The 13924-nt window shown below is 44.6% G+C and overlaps 1 protein-coding gene across 11 annotated transcripts in view; it reads left to right on the top strand.

The window, feature by feature from the left end:
- Nucleotides 1–13640, top strand: part of MRTFB (myocardin related transcription factor B) — a 276619-nt gene extending 262979 nt beyond the window's left edge. For all 11 annotated transcript variants that reach the window (XM_073899477.1, XM_073899476.1, XM_073899478.1 and 8 more), the window contains 2 exons: nucleotides 5997–6057; nucleotides 8196–13640. In XM_073899477.1, the coding sequence (XP_073755578.1) occupies nucleotides 5997–6057; nucleotides 8196–8728 (594 nt within the window). In that variant the 3' untranslated portion in view covers nucleotides 8729–13640. The remainder of the gene's footprint in view (nucleotides 1–5996; nucleotides 6058–8195) is intronic.
- Nucleotides 13641–13924: the final 284 nt, after the last annotated feature.

The raw sequence follows: 13924 nt of genomic DNA, 5'->3' as shown, positions 1-13924 counted from the left end.
CAAAGACCACTGCCTCTCCAACACATGATTAGTAAATAAATCTTCCCTTATATCCCAGGTGCTTTTCAAACTGCTGCATCTCAGCGGGGTTGTTTGTTTGGCTAGGTCTTGAAGGGTGGGACTCAGTTTCCTATTACCATCCAGCTCTCCCAGAGCTAAGCCCACTGATTTTTAAAGTACCCAGAGTTAAGCCCCATTGGTTTCCAAAGCTTCTCAGTTCAGGTCCCCCATGGCCGGAGTGCCTGATGGAGGGTCCGCTCCCTTCTCTGTGCTTGTGGTATCCTCCTCATTTGTGGCTAGTCGCACCATCCCTACTGCATCTCTGGCTCTCCTGCTCTTCTCCATGTATCCCCCTCTCTATCATTAACTGTGGAAAGTGTGTGGTGCCAGTCTTCAGGTCATTTTCATAGTTGCACTGATGTAGCTGTTATCTAGGTGTGGCCGTGGGACCAGGTGAGCTTAGGATCCTCCTACTCCACCATCTTCCCAGAAGTCCTCTGCAGGTCCCTCTTTTCTAAAGCCACCATTTGTCAGGGTGGCATAAAACTGACCTTGCACCTGGCTGGCCATCAAGACAGCTCAGCACCTACACCTGCCTTGTCCTGCTTCATCTCACTCTCATCCGCAGCACCCCCTGCTCCAGCACACCAGCTCACGCAGGCAACTTTGCTAGTATGTTGAGCAAATGCACTCTGAAGGAGACAGGCCTGCAGTGCTCCTGACTTCACTATGTACTGATACACAAGGTGCGCAAGGTGCTTACCTGTCCTCTGAGCCGGCCTTGTTGCTCCCTATTCCAAGAGATGGGAATAGAGCTCTTGTCTGTAAAGGCATCTGGCCTATGGTGGGTGCCCAACAACAGTAACCTTGTCATACCTTACCCTAAACCTTTCCCCTGGTCTCCCTACCCATCTAAACTGAAACTCAGGTAAGTTTCAAGAAAGAACCCCTGACACACAGAGGATGCAATGGGTGAGCCTCATCCCACTCTGGGGGTACTGAAAGTAGATGACAAGCTAGAGCAGGTCAGAGTAAGACTGTTTAGTATCGCAGCAAATAGCAGGGCTGTCAGCCTAGCTGTGCCGGCGCCCCTGGCCGCCACGTTCTGTGGGGTGACTCGATGTGGCCTGATGCGTCACACGCCACCAAGAGCTGTCAACACTTTTTGCAGCAGGCACCAACCAAGCCACTGCCCTCAACCAGGGAGTGAGTGTCATCCTGACCTACCTGGTTGCCTCGATGAGCAGCCGCAGCAAGTGCTCGGGACCAGGCAGCAGTGTCCGGTTGGGCGCACTCACAAAGGCAGTGCAGGGGGGTTTAGGGCGGACTGCCTCCCTGAGGGAGTAGACGGTTGCCATGCGCTTCACACCAAAGGAGCAGAACCGTGGGAGTTGCAAAAGGTCTCTTCAGTTCCGTCCTCAGCAGGGGCTCTTCTCTGTGAGGGAAAAACCACATTTCAGAAATAGTTGTCAACATTTACACAAAGAATGGGGACAGATGTTGCTGGACTAGACCGGCCTCCCCCGTTGGCACATTAACAAGTGATGTCTGTTCTCCTCACCGAGGGACAGAGGTGAGTGAAAGGCAAAGAGCTTAAGCTGCAGTTTTTAAGAGAATGAAGAGGTAGCACTCATCCTTCCTAACCTGGTGCTCATGTCTAGGTCAATATAGCCTGCTCACTTGATACGTGTAACAACGACAAAGAATGATTACTTCACTTTAACCTAAGACAGCTGGTCGGAATCCCTGCCATTTATCCGTCTCTGGTTCATGTTTATAGACTGAGGGAGCCCAGCTCTACATCAGTGTCTGATATTCTTTATACCCCATTAAGCATCAAACTCCGAGCATCCTGAGGTTTTTCAAATACCTTTACTCAGACTTCCAATTCCACTATTGGCAGAGGCAGTCTTCCACAGGTAACAGCTGTACGGCCTGGCAGTAACACGAAGGCATTGAAGAATGAATAGATGCAGTCACAGTCTGGTGAGGAGTCCACACTCAGAGGAAGGCCGACAGACAGCACGAGTTCCCTCTTTATGCTGCTTTTACTCGGGGGTCAAGCTAAGTGGGAAAGTTACTGGTAGAAAAACCATAGCCTTTATGCCCCAGGAAGTCAGAGAGCCTAGTTGAGAGCAACCCAGAAAGGGAAAGAACTAGAGGGGAGATCCCCAAATCCTGTCTGTCCACATCTCCAGCTAACCCCCTAAGCCACAGAGGCATTGAGTGGTCATAGAAGCTGAGCTAAAGATAAAAGATGGGAGCTGTGCTTGGAACTTCTGCCTAAGAAACATTTTGAAGGTCAAGTCCAACCAAGTTAATTGCCTGCTAAAACAAAAGAAACCACTCATCTGAGAAAAATAACAGAATGCAGAGGCTTCACAATTTGATATTCATAATAGCCATTCATAACATGCAATGTGCAAATAAGGAAGAAAATGCAACCCTATCTCAAGGGCAAAAGGCAGTCAGCCAAGACCAACTCCAGCTAATCCAGGTGTTAGAACCTGCAGATAAGGATTTTAAAACAACTATTATAATTATCAATGATGTAAAGGAAAATAGATTTCATAATGAATGAAAAATAGCAAATATAGAAATGAGGAATGATTTTTTTAATGAGATGGAAATAATAAAAATCTCTAAAATAAAAAAAATTATAGATGGTCTTCACAAAATGGAGAGGACAGTGAAAAAGGTAAAAAGATAGGTAAAAGGTAAAAAGTTAGTGAACTTGTAAATCAATAGAATTTATCCACTCTGAATAACAAAGAAAAGATTTTTTTAAGGAGAAGAGAACCTCAGAGACATGTTATTTAATATCGAATAGTCTAAGATGGTTATGATAGGACTCTGAGAAGAGAATGAGGCAGGTAAAATATTCTAAGAAATAATGGTCAGATTTTTCACAGATGTCATGAAAGACAAGTTTATAACTTTGAGTTGCTCAGTGAACACCAAGCAGGAGAAACAGAAGGCCTAGTCATATCATAGTCAAATTATTGAAAGCCAAATATTAAAGAAAGAGCAGATCTTGAAAGCATCAAGAGAAAAGCAACACAATGCACACAGGATAACAACAATTTGTTTTATGATTGACTTTTCATCAGAAACTAAAGTCAGAAAACAGTGGAACAATGTCTTTAAAATTCTTAGTAGGGAGGAAGAGACTGTCACACCAGCATTCTCTATCAAGTAAAAATGTCCTTTAAGAATGAAAGTGAACTGGGCGCCTGGGTGGCTCAGTTGGTTAAGCGACTGCCTTCGGCTCAGGTCATGATCCTGGAGTCCCGGGATCGAGTCCCACATCAGGCTCCCTGCTCAGCAGGGAGTCTGCTTCTCCCTCTGACCCTCCCCTCTCTCATGCTCTCTCTCTCTCATTCTCTCTCTCAAATAGATAAATAAAATCTTAAAAAAAAAAAAAAAGAATGAAAGTGAACTAAAGATATTTTCCGATAAAGAAAAAATAAGAATTCATCACCAAAAACCTATACTGTAAAAAATAAAATACCTAATAAAAGATGGAAGAAGTGGATCTTTATGTTTACAGGGGTTTTATATTTTATACACAATGGTACAACATGAAATAACCTATGAAAAATTAAGGATGTATATTGTGTGCCTACAGTAGCAACTAAAGTAGTACAGCTTCTTTAAAACAGAAAGATTGTTAGAATTCCAAAAATAAATCAAATGAATATATATATTTATTTACTTACTTACTTGCTTAAAGGACAAGAACCTTAGGAGGAACAACAGGGCAAATCAAAACAAAATGGTAAACCCAAACTTAACCCTATCACTGATTGCACAAGACATGCCAGTGGAGTAAACGATACAATTAAAATGCAGAAATTATCAGAATGACTAAAAACAGATTCAACTAACTCTATTTTAAGATGTCTGCAGTTCCTCCCTAAGCTGGACTGAGTGACTCACTTATAATAGAATGGGCAAAAGTGATGGTGTTGGACTTCTGATACTAGTTCATAAGCGGCATGCCTCTCCTGCCTTGCTCTTTCTTGGATGCTGGCTCTGGAGAAGGGCAGCTGTCATACCACGGGGACCGTCCTGCAGCACCCTGGAGAGGCCCATGTGAAGGGAAACTGAGGCCTCCCATCAATAACCAGGACCAATTGGCCAGTCATGTAATGAGCTGTCTCCGTAAGGACATTCTCCAGCGAAGCCTGAAGATGGATGGCTATAGCCTTGTCCACATCTTGTCTACATCCCCATGAAAGACGCCAAGCCAGAACTACCCATCTAAACTACTGCTAAATTCCTGACCCACAGAAACTGAGAAAATAACTCTTAAGCCACTAAACTCGTTAATGTGTAATACAATAGAGAACTAATGCATGCACCTATAAGAGTCATACTTTTTTTTTTCCACTGATACAAATTTTTTAAAGATTTTATTTATCTGTTTATTTGAGAGAGTGCAAAAGCAATCACCGAGGGAGAAGGAGAAGCAAACTCGCCGCTGAGCAGGGAGTCTGATGCGGGGCTCGAACCCAGGACCCTGAGATCATGACCTGAGCTGAAGGCAGATGCTTAACTGAGCCACCCAGGCGCCCCTAGTTGATATAAATTTGTATTTTTTAAGTTTTTATTTAAATTCCAGTTAACACGCAATGTAGTATTAGTTTCAGATGCACAACATAGTGATTCAGCACTTCCATACATCACCCTGTGCTCATCACAACAAGTGCATTCCTTCATCCCCATTGCCTATTTCAGCCATCACCCCACCCACCCCCTCTTGTGGTGATCACCAGTTTGTTCTCTATAGCTAAGACTCTGTTTCTTGGTTTGAAGAAACATACTTTAAATACAAAGACACATGTTGAAAGTAAGTAATTGGAAAAAGATACAGCATGCAAACAAACAGTATGCCTAAGTCTGGAGTAGGCAAACGATTAGAACAGATACTTCACCAAAAAAAGATACACAGATGGCAAACAAGCACATGAAAAGATGTTCAACATTATGCATCATTAGGAAAATGCACATTGAAACCACAGTGCAATACCACTACACACCTAGCAGATGCCTAAAATTAAAATGACTGACCATACCAAGTGTTGACGAGAATGTGGAGCGACTGGAAATACCATACATTGCTGGTGGAAATGGAAAAATATGATCACTTTGCAAAACCACCATTTCTTAATAGCTACCCTATGATTCCAGCATGCCCCTCCTTGATATTTACCCAGTACAGAGATTTGTAACAAATGTCCACAGCATCTTTCTAACAGCCAAAAAATGGAAACAACCAAAACAAACCTCCTGAGCAATAAAAATATTCCTAAGGTCTCCTCTCCAACATGGATAAATCTCAGAATTACTATGTTAAATGAAAGAAGCCTCCTCCACTACCAAAAATACACATACTGTATGGATTCGTTGCTATAAAACTCAAGGAAATGTAAAGTCCTCTATCATCAAAAAAGGCCATCACTGGGTTGTCTGGAGATGAGAGAACTATGACAAAAGGCCAGGGAGGAAACTTGCAAGGCAATGGGTAGGTTTGCTACCTTGATTTTGTTGACAGTATTACGGGTGTATACAGATGTCAAAGCTTAACAGACTGAGCCCTCTACATAAGTGTAGTTGATTGGAGGTCAGCTAACTCTCAGGAAAGCTGAAAAAATACAGTATGATCACCTTTATACATACCTTACATTTTTACCTACATGCAAATGAATAAAGTATTTTTAAAAACAAGTATTAGCAGCCTCTCAAAATGCAGTGGTAAAAAGGGAAATGTACAGGTCAGCTGATCTATGTTATTGGCCCCATTCTTGCTGTCAGCTCATCAGCTGTGACACACTGGGTAAACGGCTTAATGTCTCTGGTGACCTCAGTGTTCTCAAAATTATCAAATGATAGAGTAGCACTAGATGTTCTGTAAGGTTGCTCAGAGCTCCCAATTAGATACTCTTTCCACGCCTGTAGGAAAGAAGGCTAATCTCTATTCTCCTTTGTTGTAGATTTCCAATGCACACAGCCAGCAGATGGACGACCTCTTTGATATCCTCATTAAGAGTGGAGGTAGGTCACAAGTCACATCACACCCTGAGTAACCTTTTATGACAAGTGTATGAACATTTTCCTTTAGAGTTCACAGGCTATCTTGGAGTAGTGAGAAACGTAGTCTAATTCCAACCAAGTTTACTGTTTTCAATATGTTCAATTAGGACATTAAAACAACTTATAAATGGAGGAAAAGTCACTGTTTCAGCTTAAAACAATAACATAATGTTAGATTTTTTCCATAGATCTATGCCTGCTGAAAACAACACACCATCTCAAAATAGCCAAGTAGAGCCAAATTTAAATTCCACTTTGAAAAACTTCAAAACCTGTCCCATACATAGGTGATTGTGAGGGGATAAAAGCACTCGGCTGCACACACTAATGTTGTAACAACCACGTTACGTAGCACAGGCCCTAGTAGCTTGGTGAAAATTTAAAGGCAGTTTTAAAGCACTTTCTACATGTAATTGAAAATCTTAGACTTTATAGTGTATCATCTTAAAAAGGGATAAAGAATATTAACCACACACACACACAAAATCAAGGATATCTCTACCTCAGCAAAAGTATCTTTCAAAATAAGTATAAAAATCAGTATTTTAAAATTGAAAACTCTGTTTTGGAATAAAGTATTCTTAAGTTACCTTGATGAAAGGAGTTTTATTTAGATTTTTAAACAATGGTCAAAATTTCTCCGTTCATAGCAGGTACTATTTGGTTTTGAAGACACAAGGAAATTCTTGATGTTTAATTATAGCTCTACACGTGCAGATAGTTTTTTTTCTAAGAACTACACTGGCCTCGCAAAATAACTTATGATATATCTATGCTATGGAAGTAAATGTTTCACGGCCTGATTTTAAGGTTTTGTTTTTTTTTAAATGCATTTTGCCAAACCTGGTGAAAATAAAGACTTTCTCATTGATTAAAGGGAGTAATTTTTACAACCTAAACTTAAGAAATTAAAATGTGACAAAGTCATCAAGTGAGTTATTTTCTATAAGGAGTTTTTTTTTAATGGCCAAGTATCCAATGAGGACGTTATATTATTGTGAACTAATACCAATGATAATGAAAACAGAGATTTAAAGAGTTGATTCTGAGACTGGTTACCTAGCACTGTCAGCTTTCAGAACAATTCTAGAGCTGACTACAGGAAATAACAAACTATACTCAAGACGCACGCAGGGAGAAGAATCAGTCCACACGGTCGACACAGTGCACATGGTCAGTCCACACGGTCGACAACTCACTCGTAGGAGTCAGAGTGTTTCTGCATCCCAGTCACTGAGTTCCCACAACTCTTAGCAGATCCATTTCTCCTCCCATATTTGCATAGAAATGAAACCAATGAAATACCCATAAGAAAGTAAAAAAGAAACTTTATCCAAATAAATGTATCTAAATGAACGCTGGTATCTAGAGCAGATGGTGCATTCACTTTCTACTTGATCTGGCAAGGAAGAACTCATCATTAGTGCTCATTAATACATCTGCCAGATCTTTACCATTTTAGGTAAACTCAGAAAACAAGACAAAATGGTCAGAAAAATAAGGTAAAGAAGGTCAGAGGAGCTGTGGCTATCTTTAAGTCGGGGATAAAATAAGATGGCTTTGTATCTCTGTAGAACTTTATGCAGAACATGTATGGCTGAACTGGGCACACAGTTCAACTGTAACAGTAATAGGAAAAAGAATATAATTAGATCTGTCATGATATTCAGAATGTACTTCGTGTCTGCACAAACGGGACATACCTTTTGACTTTAAGGGTGGCGACCACAGTGATGGCAGATCCATGGTAACCTTTCTGAAGCCTGAAGTAACTGAGAACAAGGACCCAAAGATCAAATACTCAAATCCACCGACTCCTACCTAGTGGCACATAACTGCGTGTGATGCTTACCACTCTTACTAAAAAATATAGCATATCAGAATGTTATAAATTTAAATGATTGTTCAACTAAAATGAGCCATCACCCTCTAGGTTACCAAGGAGCATACCTGACCAACAGCATTTTCTTCCTCCTACCCCTACGATGGTCTATGTCTAAGTCCCCACAAAATAGTTAAACAACTGTCCTGGTAATTGATAGAAATGTTTCAAGAGTAGTAAATCATTCCTTACTGATCACTTCCATTATTTTGCACAGAGATTTCCCTCCCTATCAAAGAAGAGCCTTCACCTATTTCCAAAATGAGACCAGTGACAGCCAGCATCACCACAATGCCAGTCAATACAGTGGTGTCCCGGCCACCACCCCAAGTCCAGATGGCACCACCCATCTCCTTAGAACCCATGAGCAGTTTATCTGCCAGCTTAGAGAACCAGCTAGAAGCTTTCTTGGATGGAACTTTACCTTCGGCCAACGAAATTGCTCCACTACAAAGCAGCAGTGACGACAGGGAGCCCTTCTCTCTGATCGAGGACCTCCAGAACGATCTGCTGAGTCACTCAAGTGTGCTGGACCACTCACACTCCCCCATGGAGACTTCAGAGGCCCAGTTTGCTGCCAGCACCCCATGTCTGTCACTTGACCTTTCGGACTCAAACTTGGACAACATGGAGTGGCTGGACATTACCATGCCTAACACGTCAGGACTCACTCCCCTCAGCACGCCCGCTCCCAGCATGTTCTCCGCTGACTTTCTAGATCCACAGGACCTGCCCTTGCCGTGGGACTAACGTCACAGATTGTCCTTCGAGTCCATGACGTTTAAGAAGATGAAGATCATTCTCAAAGGTCCGTTTTTAGAGACAGATCCATAGTTGCATTGTTGCAATTACAATACGTTGTCACAGGAAGAAGGGATGGATGGTCACAGCCTGGAAACCGAGTGTGAAAACATTTCACTGCGCTCAGCAGTGAATTTCTACAACTTAACATAGCACAGGGCCTTCTGAAAAATCACTGGTCAAAGAAGACTCACCTGTTTCTCCAGACTTTGGCAAAGAATGAATAAAGACATACAGAAGAGTGACGTGTGCAGGAGCGCGACACGAGGATGCTCTGGTCATCAACCGAACTACAGTTACGCCTCTGCGGTCACCTTGAGACCCCACCTACAAGACAGATAGCTCCACTCCCATGAGAGCGCCCGTGGCGGCAGGTGAGCGGCCCCTGCATGCGGTCTGTCCTAGAACAGGCCGGATCCCGGCCCCGGGCGGCGGAGGCCGTGGAGGGTGCCCGCCCGTTCCCAGACAGCTTGCAGCTGCAGACTTCTGCTTCCGTTCAGAAACCGACATCGTGTTTCTGGGTCCTAGTTTGAGGTTTGGGGGATCCTACCGGAGCTTTCCACATTGAAATTGAAGTGGAAGATCTTTCACTGTCACCTGATGTCTCCAAAATACTGTCTTAAACCATCCACTGTACAAAGTCCACGTATACTGATAACACTGAAAATTCTATTAGCGACCCTCGCGGTTGATTAGATGGATTTTAATGTGTATATTAGACATTTGTATGTACACTCTGACATTGTGATATGTACAGCCTACATTGGGGTAAGGAATTGGGTATCCAGTGGTCCTACTTGTTTTAGTAACTCAACTATTTCTAGAGTACTTGAGCCATGTGTATTAACATATTTAAAGAAATGCTGACTGATTTCAGGTAACCAGACCCATCTCAAAGAACCAAGGAAGGCTTTAGTGTAAAATACCCTTCTGAGCTGTTGAGTTGCAAAGAGAGGGCAGAGGAGAAGTGTGCCAGGAGCCCCGAACATTCTTGCAGGGGCTCCGGGTGAGACTCTCAGTGGGCTGGCTGCCGGGCCCCAGCTCTGGCCGCCTCTTCTCAGCCGTTTTCCCAGACGGTCATTTTTCAGGCTTGTAACTGGATGATATACGCGAGCTCTCACTAGATTACCAAGCCGAAGATAGAAAAACTGGAGGTTTTACTAGTCGTTGTTTTATATAGAAAAGTTATCACACATTTGCTGAGTAGTTTCTTAAGAATTTTCTAAAATGCCAACTATCACAGGATTTCCAGACTTATTTCAGGCTAGTCATTTAAGGATATGACAAAATGTAAATAACTGAAAGAAAAAATCTATGAAAAAGTGTGAGGGTGTTTGTTAAATAATATTATCACGCTCTACACCCCAATTTGTGTAAACCCGAGGGTCAGGTTGCTTTCTCTGGGTCCTTAGATGGTGATATTCCCACAGTGACATGCAAGAGCCAACCTGACCCATTATTCGGAAAGAATTTGGGCATCACCTGGGTTTGTGCTTTGCCTAAGAGCTGATCTTATTTCATATCTTTATCTTGGTTTGTAGATTTTACTCCATGTAAGGAAAGTTTGTTTTTCCAGTATTCAGCCGCCCAGAACACTGGAGCCCTCTGTTAACTGGCATTTCCCACTTGAAAGACTTCGGAAGGGTTCAGGGCAGAAGCGGTTATGCTCACTGTGGTCTGAGGGAGTAGTTTAAACGTTTAGAAACTGGTAATCCCACGCCTGGAATCCAGTAACCTGGTTCAGCACAACACCGCCGTGTGAGCCAGGCCAAGAGAGTGTGTCACCCTGGGTGGGACGGGCGGCCCCAATCCGTCCCCTCCAGAAGGGCCTGTCTCTGAGGACAGGGCTGTCTACTCGGGCAGGTACTTGTCTAGGGGTGGTCTTGGCTGTGGGTTTTTGTCTGGGGCTTACCTCCTCCACACGTGGACTCATAGGAGGCAAGTGACCAGCTAGTGCTGTTGACTCTCACGGACTTTGTATTTCCACCAGCCTGAGTTATGCACCTGGATGCTTTCCTCACCCTCGGCTCTCCCGTTGCTTTTTCAAAACAAGGTCTGAAACGTGCCACAGGAAGGGTGCTGTCCAAAAATACACACTTGAGTGCAGAGAATGCCAGCCCACTAGCCTGCTTGCTTTTGACTAGGAATTGCTGAAGTACCCACTTCACACATGGGTTTCAAACCCTTACGTACGGGGCTTCCTCGAAAGGGAGGGCGAGGAGCCTCCCAACCCGAACTCCACCAGCCCCCCACTCGTACCATTCCACCGGGCCCTCCCGTCCTGGCTTGGGCGGCAGGCCGGGCATGCGTGGCAGGGAGGCCGCCGCCCAGGGTCCCAGCTCCGTGTTCGAGGTTAGCGTGAGGACGCAGACGTGTGCAGCAGGTGACGTGACCAAAGACGATGCTGTCATCGAGGCCCCTCTGACGACCTGACTCGCTGTACACAGGGTAAGCGGCGGGAAAGGTGTGCACCACAGAGGACTATCTTTATCATCACAGCCATAAAGCACAGGGCAGGCCGGCGGGATGCGTGCGTGTAGCGTAGACGTGGGAGTGTGGTCCGTCGTCTTGCAGAACATCATATTGCCAAGGAAAGAACCAGCTCCTGGACGTGCGCTCTCTCCCATCCAGTCTGACTTCCCTGAATATTCCCGAAGCACCGCTGCATCAAGCTCGCCTCTCCAGGGTATGCAGGTACCGGCTCATGTCCTCTGGGGTGGGATGCATGGGAAGCCCAGAGCTTCTCCGGGCTTTGCGAGTCTAGGGGCCTGGGGTTACCTTGTAGATTTCAGCAGCATGTGTCTAGGGAGGCCCCTCCGGCGTGTTGCTGGGGGTTCACGTGCTAGCGTTCTTCCTGAATTGTGCAATCTACTGTACAGTATTGGCCACATATTTGTACATAGATATATTCTCAATTCGTGGGGTTTCTTGCTCAGATACTCTGTGTTTTATAGGACTATTTTTATAATACTAGAGAGATCTTATTTAAGTTTCCTTTTTTAAAAACTGCCCGGTTCTGTGATCCATGTAACTGACACTTTAGGAAGTGCGATTTTGGAAGGCAGTCCGGTGCAGCCCCGAGTGATGTATCGGCAGCATGTCACCCGTTTGGTCACCACAGTGGACTCAGGCTTCCTCTGCCCTCCCCCCCAGATCATTCCAGGCCACCTCGCTTTCTTTGGCGCCCGTTCAGAATTCCCAGGCTGAAACCAGCTATGCAGCTGTCCCCACAAGTGGTGGGACAGTCCCTCTCCCGTCCCCAGACTGGCTCCTGCCGGCAGTCACTTTAGATAGGGACGGCCCATTGCTCCGGATCCACACAGAACCCTCCATGTTGTGTCACCCCTCCTCACACATGCATACTCCTGACCCCTGGCAACAGAGCAGACTACCGAACTGTCCACTGCCCTGGAGGCCACGGAATTAGCCCAGGTGATCCAAGCGCATTAACTGGAAGGGCAGCTCCATCGAGGAGCACAGCTTCCGAGGGCAGGTCTGTGTGCTTGGAGAGCATCCTAACTGCGCTTCGGCTCACCTTCTAAGTGGCTGCAGTCCCCACTGGAAAATAACAAGACGCGGCCATTCTTTGCCTTGTCTCCAACCCTGCCGACGCGCGGGTCTGTCCGGGCCACCTTTTCCATTTGTGAAGTGACTCTGCCTGCAGGACCACAAGGAGGCTCCTGTGTACTCCCCATTCACCCCTCCTCGCAGTATCCGAGGAGTATGTGCGTCCCCGCAGAGGCTTTCTAAGCCGCGATCTTAGATTCGAGGCCCGGGCGCCACCCAGCTGCCCGTGTTTACAAAAGAGCGCTTCCCCCTCTGCACTAACACATCGCTCTGTGAATCGTGACTGGGAAATGTCACCATTCTGTGACAGCAGGATGGCAATCTCAGACCAGAGGTGCCGTCTGGAATCAAAACAGGTCACTGGCGATAATCAGCACAGCTAGTCATGTTCAACAGAGCTTTGTGCCAACTACTAAGACAAAGCTTTAACCAAGTTCATAGAATCACCGAGACTCGTAACAATTACCTCTCGACGTCTGCTGTAAGGAAACTTGCTGACTGGGGACGAGGAGGGAGCATTTAGGAGAGGGTTTAGTATCTACCAAAAGTACTTGTACTTAACCTCAAGTAACCAAGAGTAATGCAAACTTGCTTTAAAGGAACCAAAGGCATTGCCAAGTATTTGCCAAAAGGAGGCACTTTTTATTTAAAATTTGAGACTAACGAGATCTCAACAGTCAGTCCCAAAAAGGTATTATCCATTTAAGGTTATAATTTTCACAAAGATGTAGATATTTCTCTGTTGTTTTCATGTAAAATAGTATAGATTTGTTTTGTTGGTTTAAGAATAATACATATTTAGTAGTAATACGGAGTTTCTTCCTAAGTGCAGATTAGTTTCCTTTTCTCTTGCTTGCAATAGAAACACAGCGTGATAGGTGTTTCTCTTCTTATTTTCATGGTCACATTATGTCTTAGCATCTCACTTTATGAAAACAAGGAGAAAGATACCAACCTACAGAGCCCCGCTTACTAAAGCACTAGCTTAATAAACAAAAAAATTATGGCAATCGGGGGGTCCATTCATGTATTGCCTTTATGTTGTTTTTTAAAAGAAAACCATGATGCCTTTGTATTTGCTGTTTGCACCCCTGAAATCAATTCCGTATCATGTTTGAATGCCATACATTTTGCACATGTACTGTACATAGTAATGCGTACTGTATTTTTACATGTGTGCACATTTATCATCAGATCTTTTGTACATGGTGGCAGTATTGTAGCCGGTCGGGAGACGTTTGATATCTCAGCAATTTTGCATTTTTGTGTCTCAAATAAAAAACATTTTGATGTACTACTGGTTCTTGCTGTGCGGAGGGCAGACCACAGCCTGTGGGTCGGGCGAGCCCCAGCAGAGCTGGGCGCGGGCACGGGCTTCGGAGGGGACCCCACCTTCAGAACACCCCTCACAGCACCTGGCCACAGACAAAACCGAGGCAAACTCTGCAGCTCACACATCAAGGGGACCTCCCTCCCCCAAGCCCAGGAACGCGGGATACAAAATAGAAGCCAGGACTGGCTGAACTTGAATGTGACAACAATGACACCAAAGTCATGTTGATTCTCCTACAAGCGTAA

This window comes from Callorhinus ursinus, unplaced genomic scaffold (genome assembly GCF_003265705.2).
Source record: "Callorhinus ursinus isolate GAN/ISIS: 27379988/994484 unplaced genomic scaffold, GSC_fseal_2.0 scaffold13, whole genome shotgun sequence".
NCBI lineage: Eukaryota > Metazoa > Chordata > Mammalia > Carnivora > Otariidae > Callorhinus > Callorhinus ursinus.
This window is presented reverse-complemented; position numbering and strand designations above follow the sequence as displayed.